At 41.8% G+C, this 22,207-nt stretch overlaps 2 protein-coding genes across 2 annotated transcripts; both read right to left on the bottom strand.

The window, feature by feature from the left end:
* Window positions 1–9,893: 9,893 nt before the first annotated feature.
* Window positions 9,894–12,436, bottom strand: LOC130858936 (gamma-crystallin F). Its single transcript, XM_057746102.1, has 3 exons — window positions 12,339–12,436; window positions 12,015–12,257; window positions 9,894–10,232 (listed from the first exon to the last, which is right to left on the bottom strand). Exons 1-3 carry the CDS (start codon window positions 12,345–12,347, stop codon window positions 9,960–9,962), a joined length of 525 nt encoding a protein of 174 aa, XP_057602085.1. The 5' UTR covers window positions 12,348–12,436; the 3' UTR covers window positions 9,894–9,959.
* Window positions 12,437–19,781: 7,345 nt separating this feature from the next.
* Window positions 19,782–21,575, bottom strand: LOC130858665 (gamma-crystallin D). The gene is made up of 3 exons (XM_057745508.1): window positions 21,547–21,575; window positions 21,223–21,465; window positions 19,782–20,112 (listed from the first exon to the last, which is right to left on the bottom strand). Exons 1-3 carry the CDS (start codon window positions 21,553–21,555, stop codon window positions 19,840–19,842), a joined length of 525 nt encoding a protein of 174 aa, XP_057601491.1. The 5' UTR covers window positions 21,556–21,575; the 3' UTR covers window positions 19,782–19,839.
* Window positions 21,576–22,207: the final 632 nt, after the last annotated feature.

Here is a 22,207-nt window from a genome sequence, read left to right as displayed (position 1 = left end):
CCTGGTGGGGGTTTTAGTATCTATAAGACAGCTCACATGCTCACAGGATATGGCTCAGAATATTATCTGTAGCCCTTGAGGAGGCACTAAAGGTCCTTGACATTGTTTACTATTTAAACTATTATTATTCAGTCTTGTTGGACTGTTTTCCTTTATGTATTTTTTCATTTCTCTGATTAGACTTATTCTTTGGCTAAAGTTTTCCCGCAGACAAAAGGCATGCTGAGGACACGGGGGCAAGGACCATAGGCTTCCATTCCATTTCACTATGAGGCCTGCAAACTTGTTGCAAGAATGTCTCTTGGCAGCAAGGACCCCATAGTCACACCCTCCTTCATGGTCTTGCTGGTAACCTGGTCTAAAATGATGGAAGCTACAACATCCAGTCTGGTTTCATGAGTGTAACAGGCCTGAAATGTCCCCAAACAGCTCTCACTTTTGAGTTTCAAAGACCCCTTTTTCCTCCGTTTCCAGTCCTCCAGGAGGGGTGCTTTTCCTGCCTGTCCCTCTGCCTCTTTTCTTCTCATTTTGGATGAGATTACAACCTTCGAGTGAATTATTGCTAGAAATGGCATGTCCAGGAAATAGTATACAGTTGCCCCTTGACCGACACAGGTTTGGACAGCTTGAGTCCAATTCTAGGTTGATTTTTGTGGGGCGGGGGGGGGGGGGGGGCTAAACATTACAGTTGGCCATCTACATCCACCAGTTCCACATCCAGGGCAGCGGATTTCAACCTGCACTTGGTTGAATCTGCAGACGCCAAACCTGAGGATGTGATCGGCCAACTGTACCAGCCATTCTATAGAAGAGACTTGAGCATCTGGGCACCTTAGTATCCCTGGGCTCCGGCAACCCTTTCCCGCTGATACTGAGGGTCGACTGCACATGTTTCTGACCACCTCCCCCAGTCCTCCTTGGTCAAAGTGTGTCCTTATCCTGCATGGAGGCAGTATAACCTAATGGTGAACTGCGAGGATGCTGGAGTCAGAAAAACCTGGCTTCAGATCCTGGCTCTGCTTCTTCTATCTGTATACAGTGCTGGATTAATCATTTAACTGTTCTGAACTTGTATCCTTGTTAAATGCAGGTACTGCCAGTACCTAACTCACATGGTTGTTGTGAAAAGATTGGAAAAAGCAAATGGATGTGAAGCGATTGGCACTGTGCCCACCACACTGGAAACACTATAAATGTTGTCAATTATGATTGGCTACATGGCAGAAGGAAACATTGTCAAAGCAGCAGGGCAGACTTCCAACGGTGTTGCTCTTTCAGCAGCTGCTTGATCCTTGTTCACTGATGTGGGAGTTATATTACATGGTGCCAGCAAGTCAGCTTTCCACGTCTGGATATAAATTCCAGATGTGTAAAGAATTTCAATATTTTTCTGTGTCATAAAGCATCAGTGGAGAACCCTATGAAGAGTGCCAATTAGGTCTTATCTCTAAAATGATAATAATGTATCTTATACCTCATGGGGAATTTTTTTGTTTGCTTCTGAGATGTTAAACTGATAGGTCCAATGAGGAAGTGGGTAGGGAAGAGGCTGCTGCCCACCGTGTTGCCATGTTAAAAAGCTCCCTGTAGGGCAGCAGTTACAATGAATCCTCACTAGCCCAAGACAAGCGGAGACATAGCGGTTTAAATGGTTCCAGCTTTTGTCATTAGGATCACCATTGGGTTGGCTCCTGTGTCCCTCCCTTTTATTTATTTAGTATTTTCTTATTTTCTGATACCACACAATGTTCCATACTCATTTATTTTCTCTACTCTTGCTTTGGAATTAATCACTTCTCCTAGGAGCCCTGGTTCCTTTTATTGGAGAAGGTGCTTAGATGTAAAGACAAAACACACTCCTGATTTCCCTTACACCACACTCAATGCCCCAAGTGCTCGGTACTCTGGTCCCCAAATGTGTGGAGGTTCCCCCCTCCCCCCACCCCCGCATCAAGCAATTCTGCAACACCAACTGGGTGTTGTACCATATAACTCAATTTTGACACTATTTACCCAGAGGTAGTATCAGATCCTGTGGATTAAGGCGCAGTCTTATGAGACCGCCTCCATCCTCTTCAGATGCCAATCGCACCCAGGTTATCTACTGTGCTTCTGACCGACTGGCTATAAATCGGAGCTTCCCACAACCTCCTCTTTGAATTTGATTAATTCGCGAGAGCGGCTCAGAGAACTCAGAGAAACAGTTTATTTTCTAGATTACAGGTTTATTACGAAAGGATATTCTTTAATAAAAGTGCTTTTAAGAAGTTTTAATTTTAATTTGTTAAAGGAGTATAAGTAGTGGTTTAAAGAAAAGACTTTTGCCAAAAATAGCTGACAATAAGACCATGGCTGTTAAACTCGTTTCTTTCACAGAAAGTGGCTACTCTTTTCAGTGTTTCTGCAAATTTCTTAGGGCAGTCTTAGTATTCTAAAGAGTCTATAGTTATACATATGTCATTTGATGTCACTTAAAAATCTTGGGCAGAACAGCCAGATGGAAGAGTTGCATAGGGCAAGGTATGGGGAAAGGGGCTCAGAGCATCCATGTCCTTGCCTGGTGTGTAACTCTCCCAGCACCTCCACCAACCTGGAAACTCTCCAAACCTCGTCTTTTTGGGTGTTAAGCAGGCTTCACTACATAGACGTGGTTGGTTAACTTATTGGTCATTAGTGATAGAACTCAGTCTCTAGCCCCTTTCCCTTTCCCAGAGGTGGGTGGCAGTGGGGCTGGATGTTCCAAACTTCTTATTACAGGTTGGTCCCCCTGGCTACCAGCCCTCATCATTAGGGGCTTTCCAAAAGTCACCTAAGTTCCCAGGATACAAAATGAGACAGGAAAGCAATATCCGTTCCTAGGAAGCAAAGGATCAAACCAAATTCACGATAGTTACAATTCAAAGAATTCTTACAAATGCTTTTCTTTCTTCACTAATCTGAATTTGTAAAGGAGAGGTCAAATTAAGTCTGTGTAAACTATTTCCATCTGGGATTCATTTGCACGAAATTGAACCCAACTGACTCCTACTTTCCACAAATCATTCCTAGAAAGAATTTCTAGATGGCTTTGGTCATTATAATTATCTATTCTTATAAACCTCTTAGAGAACAAAAATATGGACCTATAAAGAAAACGTTTATAAAAGGAAAAATAAGGTTTTGTCTATATGTTACATCTGTAAATAACGGAGAAAACCTTACAGAAGAAAAGGGTTTCTTGGGGTCATCCAGACTGGAGGCACAATTGTTCCCATCTACCTATTTGACTCCCCTTGTAGCAGATATCTGTTACCTTTCGTCAGCTCAACATCGCTTCTCTTTGAGAACTGCTCCTCCACAGGGAGAGCTAGCAATCCCAAGGTCCTATCTCCCCAGCACACGGTGGTCGTGTGACCAAGCCTGGCCAGTTAGAGCATGCCATCCTCTAGGAAGCACTCATGGTTCAGGGGTGGCATCTCACCCCAGCAAGACCAACAGGAGTCCTTTTGAAAGACCTGATGTAGATGTTCAGGGAAAGAGATGGGGAATTTTGAACACTAGCAATCTGGTAATCCTGGATTTCTGTGGACTATCTCACAGGGAAGGCCTGTGTAAGGATGAAGACCACACGGAGGAAAGGATATCATTGCTTGCACCCTTGAATCCATCTCTGCAGGACAACAGCCGTGACTTCCTTGTTCTAATCTTGTTTCAGTTGAAACTGTGGAGTTGAGAATCTATCACTTGCAACAAGGCATGGGAGCCACCTCCCTAGAATCAGATAAACAAATCCCATGAGTAACAAGGGAGGCTCAGAGTTCAGTTCAATTCCCACCTACACAGAAACTCTCTATTATTCAGTGAATGCCTGAGCCCCTCAGGGAACAGGATGGCCACTACTGTGTGCCCATTACACTGCAGATCTTCTAGCTACTTTCAAGTCTTCTTTATGTTGAGCTGATAGCAGCCTCCCCGTGTTACACCCACTGGTGTTGCTTCTGTACTCAACTCAGAAGATTAGTGTGGGCTCTTTTTCACATGGGATTCTTTTAAATATCTGAAAATATTTACTTTTTCTTCTCCGGTTTCAATAGTCCCCGTTTCTTTACTCTTAGGATATGGCTTTTAGACTCTTCACAATTCCTGTCTCCTCTTTAGAAAACGGGATGTGTTAGCAACGACACCTTTACAATGCATCGCCGAGAAATGAGAAATTTATTTGACTAGTTTGGAGAACGGTAGATCTTTTATTTCCCATTATTCGAGATACTCTAGCTCCCTTACATACACTTATAATTACATTATTTTTAGCCAAACTTTGGGCTTCTTGATAATTTTTCTAAGTCCACAACAAGTATAAAATACAATACTCAGGACAATAAAAAGATAAATAAAATGTAACAATAATAGCTAACATTTAATGAGTTACTATATGTCCGGCATTTTATAGCATTATTATTTACATCTTACAAACCCCCATGAGATGACTTCCATGTTTAGCCCCATTAGGCAGCTGTAAAAACTGCAGCTGAGCGGTTAAGTGCTTCCCTGATCTCTCACAACTAGTCTATGGTAACATTAGTATCTAAGTTTGAATTCCCAAAATTAGCTCTTGAGAATTCAGGAGCAATGCTTCCAATTGAAAACCAGCTAGAGGGTTATGGTAAACTGTAACTGTGAAAGCTGAAGCATTTTAAAAGTTGTAATGATTATTAGTTAATTTAAATTTGTAGAGTTTAAATTTGCTGTTGCTGCAGATTTTTTTTTTCTCCTAGTGCTGCTGTTTCTTAAATACAAAACTGAGTACCATGAATCCTTGAATGGAGATTTATAACGTAGGGTGAAGGGGGGAAAGAAACATTTTAAATAAAGTCTGATTAAATAAACATCAAAGATGGAGAGTTTTCAAGAACAAAAGACGTGGAAGAAGTAAGCTGTAGGACACAGAAACAATGGTGAAGAATCTGGTAATACTTAGCTTAGAATGGACTAGTCTGATTTCAGGGAAAAAAAAGATGATGAGGTAAATACAGAGTTTATTTTATTTTCCAAGCCAGGACGCTGAGAGGGTGAGGCAGGTGGCCACAAAATCTGAATGAGTAGGAGCAGGGACATTTCCAAGCGGGAGTGTGGTAGACCCTGGTAGGGCGCTGGGATCTGGGCTGATTTGCAACAGTCCCCTTCCGTGTGGTACGTGTGGTGGAGGTTTTCTGGATCTCTTAACAAAGCCCAAAGGGTATGAGAACAGGAACTATCTCTGTGAGCTCTATCAATAGTTCCCAATTCCCACTTTTGAGACCAGCATAAGCTGGCAGTGAGAGGATTCAGTCAGAAAGACAAACATTGTTTGGAGGATACTGCTTAAAGCAGCCTCAAGATGAACAGTTTGGTGTTATTCTAAAGAGCCAAGGTGGTGGCTTTCAAACGCAAGGATGGGTAGAGCAGCTGCACTACGCACTGTTCATTATCTCTGAATACACCTAGATTGATCTGAGACTTTTAAAAACCAGTGGGATGGGACTTCCTAGGTGGTGCAATGGTTGGGAATCCACCTGCCAATGCAGGGAACACAGGTTCGATCCCTGCCCCAGGAAGATCCCACATGCCGCAGAGCAGCTAAGCCCACGAGCCACAACTATTGAGCCCTCGTACCACAACTACTGAAGCCCACGTGCCTAGAGCCCATGCGCCACAACAAGAGAGGCCACCACAATGAGGAGCCCGCACATCACAATGAAAAGTAGCCCCTGCTCGCCGCAACTAGAGAAAGCCTGTGTGCAGCAACAAACACAGCCAATAAAATAAATAAATAAATAAATTTATAAAACAAAAAAAACAGTGGGTTAAGAATAACCGTATATGTCTATAGACACTGTGAGAGGGATAGAGGAACAGAGGAAGTCAGCCAATTGGCATACCTGTCCCTTTTTTCTAAAATAGATTAATCAATAATCCCATAAAAGACCACTCATATACAATGGTAAGAAAAAGTGTAAAGGATGTAAAAAAACAGTTGGTTGAGAAATCATAAGTAAATAGGTGTGGAGCCTGAAGGAGAAGTGAAGGAAGTATTTGAACAAAGGTATGGGATCTATCTCACTCAAGAACTCAAATTTTCATAAATCAGAAGTGGATCTGTCCGAAGCTGAGAGATGGAGGAGAAGACATGGACTCTGTGAACCCATGAACAAATGCTGGATTCCCCTCTCAGAAGGGCCACCACTGCTCCAGTGATAACAGACCAGCCGTCATGCCTTTCTTCACCTCCTCTTAGGAAATGCTTATGCTGTGTCACAAAGCTCTCACACACGGCTATTTGAGTACAATTTACGCTTACTTAATAAGCTCTCCAGCTAAGTTATAAGTTTACCTTGCCTACACAGTGTAACAGAGTATATTTAAAAGGAGCAAAATAATTGCTTACCAGTAATGATGTTGCGAAAGGCTTTTAAACCATACCTGCCTTCCTTCTGGTGAGCACTGGGTGGTGCTCTCACCTAGAGGACGTAGGCAGCTGTGCACCAGCCGTCTGTCACTCTACTTAACTACAGCTTCAAAATCCTTAATCTCGCTCTCTTAGTAATTCTATGTGTGGGTGCATAGGCACCCTGGTGTTTTTTGTTTGTTTATAACCACTTTATTCGCAATCACATTTATGTTCAAACAATTTGAACATAAGGAGATTTTATAGCAGTATACAGGGCATCCTGGCATTTTTAAGTTCTCATTACAATTTTCCAAGTTTCCTTGATGAATCTGTAGGTAGTGCTTGTCAGTATAATGGGCAAAAAGTTAAAACAGTTGGATTTTACTTCTCTAATTATGTTGGCATTGTTTCTGCTGACTTCAATGTTTCTGGTTGTATCTGGTTGAAGAACTAGCTTAAAAGTCATGTTAAAAAAAAACCGTCTGTTTATTGTTTGAATTTTTATTTTATTATTTTTTTAAATGAAAGATAAAACTTTTATTGTGTAAGTCACTGAACTGTTGGTGCTGTTTGTTACAGCAGTTAGCTTTCCCTGATGCGTATATTCTTCTTTGCCTTGTGCTCTTAAAGCTGGAGTGCACCCCAGCCTTCTCCACCTACACACACTCCCTTGGGCATCCTGTTCAGACTTATGACTTTCAATACATCTATCCACCAATGACTGACAAATGTAGATCTCCAGCCCAGCCTCTCTCCTGAACTCTAGGCTAGTATAACCAGTTTCCTGGTTAACGATTCCACTTAGATGTTCACATACACCTCAAACTCATCTTGTCCAAAATGGGACAGCCTGGTTTTCCTCAACAAACCTGCTGCCCTGTAGTTGTCCCTGTTTGGGTTTAAGGCAATTCCATCCTTCCAGTTGCTCGGACCAACGCTCTCTCTCACCTTCACATTGAATCCAGCAAGAGTTTTTGCTGGCTCTGTCTTCAGAATTTGTTCAGAATCTCACTGCTTCTCACCTCCATAAATGCTACACCCTGTCACCATCCTCTCATCACTGGCGTCTCTCTGTTTTCCTCCTCTCCCCTTCCTTTTTGTTTTTATTTTCAAGTTTCTTCAAATAACCTTAGCAATTAATCCTAACAGAAGCAACCCATATCCAAAATAATGTATTCAATATTCTAGTTTTGTTCTTAGAAAAAAAAGTTTTTAAAGAGAGCTGGAAGGGCTGAGGAGAAAGTAACAGTTAAGAGGTTATTGAAACTGTTTTGATGAAAGGTAATGTGAGAAGGAGTGGCAGTAAAAATGTAAAGGTTTTAAATAGCTTGTGTTGATTATTACACAACCACCTTTTCCAAGTCACAGGTCTGAGTAGCCAGCTGCCGCCCCCTGGAGGAGAACGGGGTCACGTTGCTTGTAGAGGAAGCAGCAGTGTTAGTGTTTTGTACTAATGCTTCTCCTTTACTGGTTTTTGCTTATGTGGATTTGAAATAATTCTGCTTGTTCCATTGCTCTCCTTTTATTTTTTTAAATCCTTTTAGCTCTGGAGCTCAGGTTCTAAATGCTAGTCCTGAGCCTTCTGACAACATCACTTCTGTCTTCACCATAGTCTGATGAGTAACACTGTTTCCCTCCCAGATCTGGTCTTAACCATCAGACCACCTTCTCTCTTACTTCTCTGGGCCCTTCACACTTCAGTCAACTCCAGCTACTCATTGTTCCCCGTGTACACGCCATGCTTTCTTCCTGTGGGACAAAATTAGTTCATGGCATTTCCACAATATTTATACCCATTTCTCCCAAATCCATAGAACTTACTACTACTGCTGCTGCTGCTGCTAATAATAATAATAATAATAATAGCAATACTAACTGTAGACACGTGGTGAGAACTTACTAAGTGCCAGGCACTGAACTAAGTGTTTATAGGCGTTGTATCATTTTAACCTCACACCACACAAGGGAGAGACTTTCACTATCCCTATTATACTGACTAGGTACACTCTGCTCAGATCCCCTCAGGCCCTCTTTCTCGCTCCGTGTGCTCACCCCCCAACTTCTGCAGGCTTTGCTGCTAATGCTTACCCTGCAAATTTCTGAAGATCGCCCCTCACCAGCCAGTGAGGAGAATCCAAAGGCTCTGGGAGTTCTGTGTCTTCCTCGCCCCTTGACCCATGGCAACGGGGGCTGGTGGGGGATAACCAGCCCCAGACCCTTTGCCTCCAGGCAGCAGAAACTCGGTGGTATGATCTGTGCTCCGGGGCTCTCCAAGGGACCCAGCTGAGTTGGCTTTTTTTCCCCCATCTTGCTTGCCTAACTCCCTCCCCTTTCCTCATGGGAGCACTTCCTCACACGTCACTTTTCCTGAACCCTTGGTTCATGATCTGTGTCTGGGGGAACCCGATCTGAGACTCTTGCCTGACTCATACAAGACACAGTTGAGATTCAAACCCAAGCAGTCTAACTGCAGTCATATTTTGGAATTATAATCTCTTTGTTATATTGCCTGTCATGTCATTGTGATGATTCTGTTTCAGTCTCTTTTTCCTGGCGTTCTGTTAGAAATTTTACTGGAAGAATTTTGGAGCAGGATCTTTGATACTTGCTCGCAATCCTCAGTGTGGTGGTGGCAATTCAAAGTCCTTGCTTGTGATGGATGAAGTTGCAGCAGAAGCATCTCAAATACTCTGACATGTCTTGGGCATCTGTCTCAACGCTACACAGCTGTGTAGACATACATGCATCCACTATGCTGCTGGGATGATTATTTTAAAAATTCTGTTGGATGTTCTGCTGCCCCACTAGACTGTGAGTTCTTGGGGCCAAGGACCCAGTTCGACTCTCTTTCTTGTTTCCTAGTACAGAGCCCAGTGTCTAAAAATGGAGGTGTTCAATCTTTTTGCATGTAATTCTGTAGTACAAGAAACTAGATTTAGAACTGCGACTCTTAAATTTCATTTGCATACGAATCACCTGTGGGGTGGGTCTAGGCATCTGCCTTTTAACAGGTGTCCCAGGTGATTCTGTTGTAGGTGATCCTCAACCCATTATTGATACTTTGAAAACACTCACGTACAAGGTCCAGATACTCAGAAATAATTAAGGAACACTTACGTTGTAAGTACTCATTATATAGCAGTTGGTTCGTGCCTGGCATCGTTGTAAGAGAATTATGACTATTAACTTAATTAAGCCACATTTAATTCCTATGAAGTGAAAAGTATTATTACCCGCTTTTAACAAATTAGAAAACTGAGACACAAAAATGCTAAAAGTACTGTCTTGCTCCATTGCTGATAGCCAGTTAGTGGATGTGGACCCAGCCATTCTGGCTCCAGAGCCTGTCCTCTTAACTGCTACCCCACACCACCCTTTCCACTGAAACTTGTAAGAAAATCCACATTATTCCCAGCTTTATTTTTGCTGAGCCCTGTTTTTGCTGAGCCCTTCCAAGGAATCTGAAAGGAAAAGAAGTCTACATAACTGCAGGAAACACACAGGAAATATTTTATTAGCTTCCAGGTGGAGAAAATAGTAGAGTAAAAATATTTCAATAGAAATCCACGGCTCTCCTCAAGGAGCCCACTCTGGCATCCAGAGCCCCCCAGTCGTGGTGGCGCCTGTAGTCCCCCGGCCTCAGCAGGTACTGCCGCCCCCGGTAGTTGGGCATCTCGTAGAGGACCCACCAGCCCTCCAGCACATTGAAGGAGTGGATTTCACTGAAGTGGAAGCGGTCATGGAGCGAGGAGCAGTCCTCCGTGATCTCCGCCATCTGGCCTCGGTAGTCCTCTCGCTCGTAGATCCTCAGGTGGTGGGAGCTGGTCTGTGGGTTCAGCGATCAGCAAACGGGAAAAGTCAGAAAACCTAGCTTTAGCAACCCATCACTCACACCCCTGGAGGAATGGGCATTTTTAAAATCTTTTCTATATCAAAGATGACAAATTAAAAAGATAGCCAATACCATAGCCACTGTGTACAGTTGGGTAGATCTCACATTGCAAAACTGAAGGAGGTATGATTCACATAGATCAAGATATGCATGGTGCTTCATAGAGTTTTCTAGGACCACAACTTACGTGAACCACATTTAGTACCTACTCAGTACCATTCTTAAGTAACAATTTTTATATAAAATTTTCACTCTCTCCTTTATAGACTTACGGTGGTCCGGAGCACTCCTTGGAGGATATAAAAATAATTAGATATTAAAATAAAAAGACATATCCTTGGCAAAAGGCATTATTTTGGATCTCAATAGCATTAGAAGAGGCTGGGGAGAGAGGACGTCTAATTGCTCTCTCCAAAGTGGGGTACAGATTGGTGGTTGTCCAGCCCAGGCAAATCCTTAATCCATTCCTTTCTGCTTTGAGTTTCGCTATTCTAAAATCCTGAAAAACAAGACCCATTGTAACAATTAGGTTTCAGGTCTCAGCTCTAATATATGATCTGGCAAAACACTTTTAGGTAATTAATAAAAATGGAAGCTCGAGATCATGAAGGAGGCCTGTCTAGATCAACAGATTATAAAACCTTTAGAAAAATGGAAGGGCAGGCTTCCAGTCCTGGGCAAATCTTGTCTGTCTCTTCTTGAGCACTTGTTCTTTTATCTGCTTGTTCCTTCCCAGCAGGTACCCATTCAATGTCTTCCTTCTTCCATCATTAAATTCTTGTTAGGAAAGGTTCTCATAAGCAATTCATCCTGAGGTATAAAACACTGCTAATAAGGGATCTTCCATGGTTTGCAAAGGACCCACATGTCCGTTATCTAATTTGATGTTCACAACACCCTGACACACGTAGAGCAACCATTCAAAGTCTTTTCTTCTTTTACGAGAAACTAATGACTAGAGCTTTCAGGCTGTAATCAGAAGAGTCAGGACTGGAAAGTGGAAGCCCAGATTTCTAGACTCCAAATGCCAGTCTGGGTCCTATCAAGGATTTAAACCCTCTGAGGGGGTTTCAAACCTATACAAAGTGGTACATTTTCCACAGGACTCTGTCATAGTCAAAGCATCCCTAACTGTGGAATTCCAGGCTGCTCGGGCTTTACTTGGGTAGCAGTGGGCTTTGCTGGAGCTACTGGAATCACATTATTGGTTATTCGCTTTGCCTAATCAAAAAGCAGAACTTGAGAGACGCTTGATGTTCAAAATGGTTATTATTTGGAGCAGAGGGTGGCTTGCCAGGTGCCAGGTAATCTCCTTTCGATCTCATCTCAGCTCTCTGAGTCAGCTGCCCTTAGTAGCCCTGTTTTACAGATGAGGAAGGAGAGAAATAGCCCAGTAACTAGCCTAAGGCCACCTGAGTGTGAGGAGTTCATCTGTTGCTTATTCATCACTTGTGGCATAGACACTCTGAACAAACACCCTGCACCACTTTTTCCCAGTGGAGATGAGTTTAATTTTAGCAAAGGAAAATACATTTTCAATTAAGAGCATTGCATCATTTAATTTTTCAGTGGAAAGAAACCTTAGAGATATTAATAAAGGGAAAGGGAACCCGGGTAAAGCCAGCCAAAGAAGGCCACCGCCCTGCAGTCTGACCACTGCGCCTGGGGCATGGGTGTGGCTCGAGGACACAGCAGGCCCAGAGGAACGGGACTTACGTGGGGGATGAGGCGGCAGGAGCGGACCGAGTCGCTGAGGCCCATCCACTGCTGGTAGTCCGGGTAGTCGCCGCGCCGCAGGAAGTACTGGCAGCCCAGGTAGTTGGGCTGCTCATAGATCATCCAGCAGCCGCTGTCCACTCGGATGGAGTTGCATCGGCTGAAGTAGGGCTGCAGGTTGGAGTGGTCGCTGCTGCACTCGTAGTGGCGGCCCTGGAAGCCCCGGTCCTCGTAGAAGGTGATCTGCAAGGAAGGGAAGGACAGGGCTCAGAGGCCTGGCCTGCAGCGCGGCTGCGGGCCCCTCCCGGCCGGCGCGGGGCTCACCTTCCCCATGGCGGCTGGACGCAGAGATGCGAGTTCAGTGCGGTGGGGCCTGCGCGCGCCTCTATATAGCAGGAGGGCTGCTGCGTTGGCAGGAACAACACAAAAGGGGCCCCCGGGTGAGGAGGATTTCCTCTCTCTCTCTCTCTTTTCTATATAATGACGGCGGGGGTGGGGTGGGGGACTTATTGCATGTTTTCTCTTAGACTCTCCAGAGCTTTCGAACTGATGACCCGCGTAAAACTGTCACTTGGTGCCTCTGGGGCCTTTAAATGAAGCCTATTCAGGAGATTGGAACCGAGCAAAAGCGCTTAACCATGTTAATACTTGTAATGATATATTTTTTAACCTTTTTACATCTCAAAATGATCTCTTTTGGGGGAACAACAGCGGGTAGTGACCAAGTCAGAGGTCAGAATGGACTGCAGCAGGAGGTGTTTAGAGGAGAGAGCATTTCCTTGGTGTGAGGATGTGGGACGTGGGATGCACCTGCCTTCTCCACAGGACGTTTGAAGGAGGATGGGCTTCTCCTCTAAGAGAATCTCCTACCATCCTCCCTGCTGATGACTGGGTGCAGCAGACATTACATCAGAGGGAGGAAAGGTGATGGGGGTTGGACCCTTGTTTAGGCACCTGGCTTGCATCTGCTCCCTGGAGACTGGACCAGGGCCACCTCCAGATGCAGCCGGTGCCTCCCGCTCCACAGGCAGGAAGCCCTCAACTTTGGAGTTCATGAGGTGACTCACGGCTGGTTATTACTCACACTGTAACTTTTTATTTAACCAGTAATTTTGCAAACTAGGTGCTAAGCTTAGTTCTAGCTGCTGACAAATTCAAGTTAACATGCAAATGTAACGTTTAAAATCCTACAGTCTTGTAAAGATTCTGTCTTCTCTACCTTCCCCAGCCCTGGGCAAGCCTGGTTGCTATCTAGTTAATGCTCTGGTTCCAAGCACTGGAGACTTCCTTCCTTCCTGTCCCCACCCCCATCTCCCCAGCAGCTTCCGGTGCTCTACTCTTCAGAACAGGTATTCTCAACTTCATACTATTTTGATATTTTGGGTCAAAAAATTGTGGGGGTCTGTCCTGTGTATTTGAGGATGTTAAGCAACATCCCTGGTCTCAACCCTCTAGATACTATTTGCATTGCTCTCAAGGTTGTAACAATCAAAAATATCTCCAGACATTGCCAAATGTCCCCTGGGGGAGCAAAACCAACCGTGGTTGCAAACCACTGCTTTAGCAGGAGCTTGTCCTCAAATAGATATAACTGTGATACCCCTCTCTCATTCCTTAGTTTGGATTCTTGCTACCTAAGTCTAATGCTAAAAAAGTTGTTTGCCCTGAACAATTTTATTTGAAACACGTAAGTTTAATAAGCCTTATTCACATTCTTTCTTTTAAAAATTGTAATTTTATAGAAAATCTGGAAACTATGGTGAAGTAGAAAGGAGGAAAAATGAAAACCATAGTACTGTATTTTAAAAATCACTGTGGATGAATATTTAAAAACCTCTGGCAAGATGAAAAAGTTCTAGAGATCTGTTGTACAACATCCGTATACTTAGCACTACTGTACTATGTGGTTTAAAAATAATTAAGATGGTAAATTTCATCTTATGTGTTTTTTACCACAATAAAAAAGTCATTTCATCCCTCACCTCTACAAAAAAAACAAACAACAACAAAAAAAAAACAAGAAAAAAACCCTCTTAAATTTCACTTCTTTGATCTAATACTTCCATCTCTAAGAATTTGTCCAAAGGAAATAGCTAAAGTACATGAAAACATTATGCAGAGTGGCATTTTATCAGGCTGTATAGAATATAAAAAATTAAATACAAATGAAATGTCCAAAATAGGCCATTAATTAAATAAATTATAGAATATCTGTTTGATGAGATGCTACACAGCTACCAAAAATCATGTTCTCAAAGGATTTATTTAAGGATATGGAAAAATGCTCACTGTGTGTTAAAATTTTACAGTGAGCATATTATACACTGAAAATATATTGCTGTGATAAATGGAAAAATAAAATGGAAAAACATCTTGTGTTCATAGATTGAAAGACTTAATATTGTTCAGATATGAATACTTCCCAAAGAGATCTATAGATACAATGCAATCACTATAAATTTCTAATGATGTTTTCTGCAGCAGTAGAAAAACCCATCCAAAAATTTATAGAGAATCTCAAGGGATTCCAAATACCCAAAACAATCTTGAAAAAGAAGAACAAAGCTGGAGAACTCACACTTCCTGATTTCAAAACTTACTACAAAATTTACAGTACTCAAAACAGTGTGGTACTGGCATAAAGATAGACATAGAGGACTTCCCTGGTGGCGCAGTGGGTAAGAATCCACCTGCCAACGCAGGGGACGTGGGTTCGATCCCTGCCCCAGGAAGATACCACATGCCACGGAGCAACTAAGCCCATGAGCCACAACTATTGAGCCCATGTGCCGCAACTACTGAAGCCCATGCACCTAGAGCCTGTGCTCTGCAACAAAAGAGGCCACCGCAATGAGAAGCCCGCACTCCACAATGAAGAGTAGCCCCTACTCGCTGCAACTAGAGAAAGCCCGTGTGCAGCAACAAAGACCCAACACAGCCAATAAAATAAATAAATAAATTTATATATATAAAAAAGATAGACATAGACAAATGGAAAAGAATAGAGAACACAGACACAAACCGTTACATATATGGTCAAATGATTTTTGACAAGGTTGCCAAGACCATCCAATGGAGAAAAGACATTCTTTTTAACAATGGTGCTGGGAAAACTGGATATCCACATGCAAAAGAATGAAGTTGGACCTTTAGTTTACACCATATACAAAAACTAATTCAAAATGGGTTAAAACCTAAATATAAGAACTAAAACTATAAAACTCTTAAAAGAAAACATAGAAGAAAATCTTCATGAGATTAAACTTGGCAATGATTTCTCGGATATAACACCAAAGCATAGGCAATAGATAAATTGGAGTTCATCAAAATACAAGCTTTTGTGCATCAAAGAAGACTATCAAGAGTGAAGAGGCCACCAATGAAATGTGAGAAAGTATTTGCAAATCATATATATGATAAAGGATTGATATTTGAAATTTATAAAGAACTGCTACAACTCAGCAACAAGACCCCCCCAAAATAAAAAAAAAATTAAAAAAAAAAGGCTTGAATAGCCCCTTGTCCAAAGAAGATAATAGAATGGCCAATTAGCACATGGAAAGATGCTCAACATCACTAATCATTAGGGATATGCAATCAAAACTACAATGAGATACTACTTCACATCCATTAGGATGGCTATTATAAAAAACAAAAACAGAACAGCAAACAGCAAGTGTTAGTAAGGATATGGAGAAACTGGAAACCTTGTGCATTGTTAGTGGGAATGTAAAATGGTGCAGCTACTGTGGAAGACTGTATGGTAGTTCCTCAAAAATTAAACATCTAGATGCCACACGATTCAGCAATTCCACTTCTAGGTATCCCCCAAAGAATTGAAAGCAGGAACTTGAACAGCTATTTTTACCCCAATGATCATAGCAGCATTCTTTATTATGGCCAAAAGGAGGAAACAACTCAAATGCCCCTTGAGGCATGGTTGGATACACAAAATGTGTTATATGTATAGAATGCAATATTATTCAACATTAAAAGGGAATGAAATTTTTGCTACAATGTGCGTGAACCTTGAGATCAATGTGCGTGAACCTTGAGATCATTATGCTAAATGAAATAAGCCAGTTACAAAAAGACAAATACTATATGATTCTTCTTACATGAGGTATTGTAAAGTAGTCAAATTTATGGAAACAGAAGGTAGAATGGTGGTTACCAGGGGCTGGGGAGAGGGAAATTGACAGTTGTTGTTTATTGAGAACATATTTTCAGGTTGGCAAGATGGAAAATTTTGGAGATCTGTTTCACAACAATGTGAATATTCTTAACATTACTGAACTGCTTAAAAATGGTTAATATGGTAAATTTTATATTATGTGTTTTTTACCACAATCTTGATAAATGCCACAACATTATGTTAAGTGAAATGAGCCAGACACAGGACAAATATTTTATGATTCAGTGTATTTGAGATACCAGGAATAGTCAGATTTATAAAGAAAGAATGTGGAAGGGTGGTTACCAGGGGTTGAGGGAAGATGGGAATAGGGAGTTATTGTTTAATAAGTACAGAGTTTCAGTTTGGGATGATAAAAACGTTCTGAAGATGAATGATGCTGGGGCTGCACAATGATGTGAATGTGCTTTATGCCACTGAACTGTACACTTAAAATAGTTACAATGGTAAACTTTATGTGGTGTATATTTTACCACAATTTAAAACATCTTCCATGAGCAACAAGAAAAAAAGGAAATCAATATTAAATTTTTCAATATTAATTTCTTGATTTCAATAATTCTACTGTGGATTAGGACTCCACGCTCTCACTGTTGAGGACCCAGGTTCAATGCCTAGTCAGGGAACTAAGATTCCACAAGCTGCACAACACAGCAAAAAAAAAAGAAAAAAGAAAAAGACAAAGATATTCTACTGTGGTTGTTAGAAAATGTTAAAATGGGAAAAATCCTAGTGATTGAAAGGGAATTAAAAAGCCTTTAAAATAGACTTTATTTTAACTTATAGTCTTCTTACTTTATAATAAGAAGGGAATAATTAATATAATTAATGTCTAACATTTTTTTTATTAGTACCTTTCCCTTCATGGGCTTTCTTTCTCTTTCTCTCTTTATTCATTCCATTCTGACTATCTTACACCACCAAAGTTTACGTTCATAAATTGATAATATTTCAAGGTCCTCTTTAACCCTGGAATTAGTGCTCTGGGCACAGTTGTGCTGTAGGCAAAACTTGCTGGGTGCTTCCCTTCACTCAGTCTTTCTTGTATATTGCCCCACTTGCAGCTAGCAGCTATGGTTACCAGGTACATAAGTTTCAGGATGATGCAGGTGCTCAATATGGTGGGAGATGGACAAAACCTGGGGCTCCGACATTGTTGCTGAGCTGCTAAATCCACCATCCTTAAATCCTGTGCTACCCTAAGACTTCCTATCATGTGAGCTAATAGATTTCCATATTGCTTATCCATTTGGCATGGTGTTGCTACTACTTTCAGCCTCATATATCCTAACTGATTCAGACCCATATTTGGCCAAAGGATCAGGGTGAATTCTGATCAAGTTTTGGAGGATGAGTAGCTCACTGGGGAGAAGATGGGGAAGAGTATTAGGGTGAAGAAAGGATGTGAGCAAACTCAAAGAGATGTGAAAATGTTTAAAGTGTTTGGATGACTTGGGTGAGATGGAGTACAGGACCACTGGGGTCAGGTAATAGGAAAGGAAATAGATTGTCTGGGGCCAGCATCTTGAAAAAGGTAAAATTTTTCCCTGTGGGCAGTGGAGCAATATCAAAGGTTTTTAATCAAGGAAATGACTTGATCAGATCAGTCTGTGAGTACAAACGTGGTCACCACCCCTCCTATCTAAGATTCTAGCAAAGAGAGTGCAAATAAGGCAGCAAGCAGCAGGAGAAGAACCAACAGAAGTGAATATAGTGTTATACGTCCCTGTAACCTTATACAGGCAATATGCTAACACACACGTATACACACATATGCAGAGTATATGTATACAGCTATTTCAATAAATATAACTGTGTGTGTAGCATGCGTGCATGTATCCAGACAGAGAATGCAGCTTTGGATTATCCTGTGTATTTAATTCAGTTCCTGGTTGGTTGTTTGCAATGACCTCATGGTAAGAATCTGTAAGCTTGTGCTGCCATTATTTTGAAAAGAATCTTCCTGATTCCACGATGGAAAATCACTGATTTTCTGAGCTACGAATTCTAAATTCTGATGCCACTTCTATTATTAACTGTCAGAAATTAGAACTGGACCTTAGTTTGCCTTGCATAAAATGAGTGATCTAGGTTAGATGATCTCCAGGTCTGAAATATGTTAAACATCACATTACTTCATTGTTCTATAGTGATTTGCTTCCCTCCCTCCTTTTCTTCTTCTTTTTGGGGCTTTGTGGCGGGGCGGAGGGGGGGGGGCAGTGGTGGCGATTTTCCATTAGGAATTTCTTTGAGACTCTGAATAAAGTTCTAAACAGTCACCTTGGAAAAAGTCACATATACTCTGTATCAGCTAGAAATGTGTGTTGAACTACAAATAACAGAACACCCAATGACAGTGGCTTAAACAAATGTGGGTTTATTTTACTCCCATTACAAGAAGTCTCAGGGAAGAGTTGCTGGCATTGGGTGATAGTTAATTTTATGTCAACCTGACCAGGCTAAGAGATGCCCAGATAGCTGGTAAAACATCATTTTTGGGTGTGTCTGTGAGGATATTTCCAGGAGAGAGTAGGATTTGAATCAGTAGACTCAGAAGAGAAGATCACCCTTACCAAGGCCTAATCCAATCTGCTGAGGGCCTGGATAGAACAAAAAGGCAGAGGAAGGACAAACTCCCTCTCCCTTTTGCCTTTAGACATCAGCGCTCCTAGTTCTCAGGCCTCTGGCTCAGACTGAATTATTCTACCAGCTTTCCTGATTCTCCAGCTTGCACATAACGGGACTTCTCAGCTTCTGTAATTACACAAGCCAATTCCTATAATAAATCTCCTCATCTATGTCCATACAGATCCTATTGGTTCTGTTTCTCTGGAGAGCCTTGACTAATAAACATTGGTTCAGGGGCTTGACCACATCAAGGCCGGCATTTCTGAAACTGTGGCATTTCCCTCATACTTGTCACCTTTTGAGTGTAAAATGTCTGAAATAAGAGGAAATTTTGGCACCAGGGGCAGCTACTCGCTTTCATCAGGAAGGCAAAAATTTTTCTAGAACCATCTCCTCTCTCTCCCCATCAGCATTCCTCTACTTATGTTTCAATGTCCAGAGAGAGTCATGAGACCAGCTCAGCATCAAAATCAAACACTAATAAAAGAGAGAGAGAGAGAGAGAGAGAGAGTCTCCCTGCCAGAGATTGTGAACTCAAATTTCGCATACAGTCTAGGGAATTCAATAATCTTCTGAAGCCCACTGTACTCAGCTTCAGAATCCCTGATTTAAGAAGTGGAACACACTGTTTCTGAACCTCATCTTTCAGATCCTCACTCCTCAAAGAAAAAGTGAAGAGATTTCTAACTATCTGGTTTGAAGCAGCAATGTGTTTAAAGGCCAGAGAATCAAATAAGAAAATGTATTATGAAAGTGTTTTGCAAACTGTAAAGCTCTGCTTCATATGAAGGCATAGTTCTATTGTGAGAATTTTCTGTTACCCATAGATCATACACCTTGACTTCCACTTGCATCTTGTGTGTGTGTATGTGTGTGTGTGTGTGAGTGTATAAATAAAATAATAAAATAAAAGTATGACAAAAGGAAAAACACAAGCAAACCAGTGCCAGGAAAACAGAAAATATTTTATTAGTTTCCAGATTGAGAAATGATGCACTTATTTCAGTACAAATCTATGACTCTCCTCAAGGAGCCCACTTTGGCATTCATGGCCCCCCAGTCATGGCAGCGCCTGTAGTCCCCCGGCCTCAGCAGATACTGCCTCCCCCGGTAGTTGGGCAACTCATAGAGGACCCAGGAGCCCTCCAGCACATTGAGAGAGTAAATCTCATTGAAGTGGAAGCGGTCCTGAAGAGAGGAGCAGTCCTCAGTGATCTCTATCATCTGGCCTCTGTAATCTTCCCTCTCATAAAGTCTGATCCTGTGAGAGCCAGCCTGGCCCATCCAGAGGTGGAAAGAGGAGAAAAGCAAACCATGAAAAGATTCCAACACATTCATGCCACTAAGTTTGGTGACGACCAGGTCAAGCCATTTTCAAATATATGGTAAAGATGAATTATTTCTGAATTTTATATACTCCTCACTTTCAAAGGTAGAGATTCAGTACCTTTTCAAGATTGTAAAGTGTGACTAAAAATTAAGAAGGACATCTCATTCTTTTATATATTCAAATATTTCCCAGGAGGAACTGTTAACCATGCTTAGGACACTGTACCATAGAGAAACCCAAATCTTTAACAACTTATTATTACTTTTTTGCCATTTTGAAGAATTATTTTAATTTTGCAAGCATGTGTCTTTGAACAGTGAAGTCATTTTATGAAATGAATGACCGTACATTGAGTTTAAAATAAATCTTGGAAAAATCACTAAGGACTTAGATACTTCTGGTTTCTGTGGAAAGCAAGGAAACATCTGAAGTCTCTCAGTTAAATACTTGATTTTCATTTAATAATTTATGAATAGAATGAGGAAAAATGGGAGAGAAAAACCAGTAAGCCCAGGGACTAATTTTTCAAAAATTAGTGTTTTAAAACACATTAAAACAAACAAACAAAAAACAAACAAAAAAACACATATAAACCATATGTAGCCCGTGTGTAAAATCTCTGCATTGCTCTCCAATGAGAAAAAGTACTTTTATTTGTACAGGTGGGGAAAACCAAAAAATACAAGTGGGGAGCACAACGGGGAAAGAGGCGCACAAAAAATTAACCCTTGTAAAAGTTTTCTTTTCAACCTCTATTAGATATTAGTGGTTTTCCTACAACTCCATTGTACATGATTCCAGGTCAGGACCTCTATCTTATACATGCCCAGGGCATCTGATACATTCTTACTCAATAAATATTTGTTGATTAATTGGTAACCGGGCAACACTACTTTTGTCCTGTGGCAAATTATGTTGAACTAATACACCACAGTTTACCTTTTCCCCAAACGCTCAATTATTCTGAATGATCACTACTCCAAACATTTAACCTTTGCTTGAAACTATCCATTCTGGGTCCAAAGGGCCCTGATCTAATATGGAACGGGACTCACGTGGGGGATGAGGCGGCAGGAGCGGACCGAGTCGCTGAGGCCCATCCACTGCTGGTAGTCCGGGTAGTCGCCGCGCCGCAGGAAGTACTGGCAGCCCAGGTAGTTGGGCTGCTCATAGATCATCCAGCAGCCGCTGTCCACTCGGATGGAGTTGCATCGGCTGAAGTAGGGCTGCAGGTTGGAGTGGTCGCTGCTGCACTCGTAGTGGCGGCCCTGGAAGCCCCGGTCCTCGTAGAAGGTGATCTGCAAGGAAGGGAAGGACAGGGCTCAGAGGCCTGGCCTGCAACGCGGCTGCGGGCCCCTCCCGGCCGGCGCGGGGCTCACCTTCCCCATGGCGGCTGGACGCGGGGATACGAGTTCAGTGCGGTGGGGCCTGCGCGCGCCTCTATATAGCAGGAGGGCTGCTGCGTTGGCAGGAACAACACAAAAGGGGCCCCGGGTGAGGAAGGGATTTTCTTGTTCTCTTTTTACTCTTCGCTGTCAGAGTCCATGGGGCTCATTGTGGGTTTTGGTCCCATTCTCTCTGGAGTTTCTATCGCTAGCTGATGCTGTTGAGACAGTGTGGGGAAAAAAAAAGGTAATTTGGGACATTGTCTATTTAATAATAGAAGTAGAGCTTCAGCCATTTCATATATAGTCCACTCTTTTATTTGTATGAGTTGGGGAAAAACAAAAAATATATATAAGTGTGGGAGCAGAAAAGGCAGAGTCTTAATATGGCGAATATAAGTTAATCTGTAGGGAGTACGTGCCATACTATTGAATTCTAATTGTTAATAAGAGGAAATGACCTGTACTGAATGTTGAAAATTTCAAATTAGTTCTTTAAGAGAGCTTCCTCGTTAAAAGGTGTAAGAAATTAGAATGGTTTACCAACAGGGTTCACAAAATTTCAGACTTTCAGTATGGTAAAAACAAAACCAAAACCAAAAACACAGCAAACATAGATCTTTAGTTTTTGGTCTGATTTTGTTGCAGTCACATA

Source organism: Hippopotamus amphibius, chromosome 8 (genome assembly GCF_030028045.1).
Source record: "Hippopotamus amphibius kiboko isolate mHipAmp2 chromosome 8, mHipAmp2.hap2, whole genome shotgun sequence".
NCBI lineage: Eukaryota > Metazoa > Chordata > Mammalia > Artiodactyla > Hippopotamidae > Hippopotamus > Hippopotamus amphibius.
The sequence above is the reverse complement of the archived record's forward strand: the minus strand, read 5'-3'. Positions and strand labels throughout refer to the sequence as shown.

Coding starts and splice junctions, on each gene's coding strand:
- LOC130858936 (XM_057746102.1), bottom strand. Junction 10,233..12,014: donor CCTGCCGCCTCATCCCCCAC/GTAAGTCCCGTT, acceptor CTGAACCCACAG/ACCAGCTCCCACCACCTGAG.
- LOC130858665 (XM_057745508.1), bottom strand. Junction 20,113..21,222: donor CCTGCCGCCTCATCCCCCAC/GTGAGTCCCGTT, acceptor TGGATGGGCCAG/GCTGGCTCTCACAGGATCAG.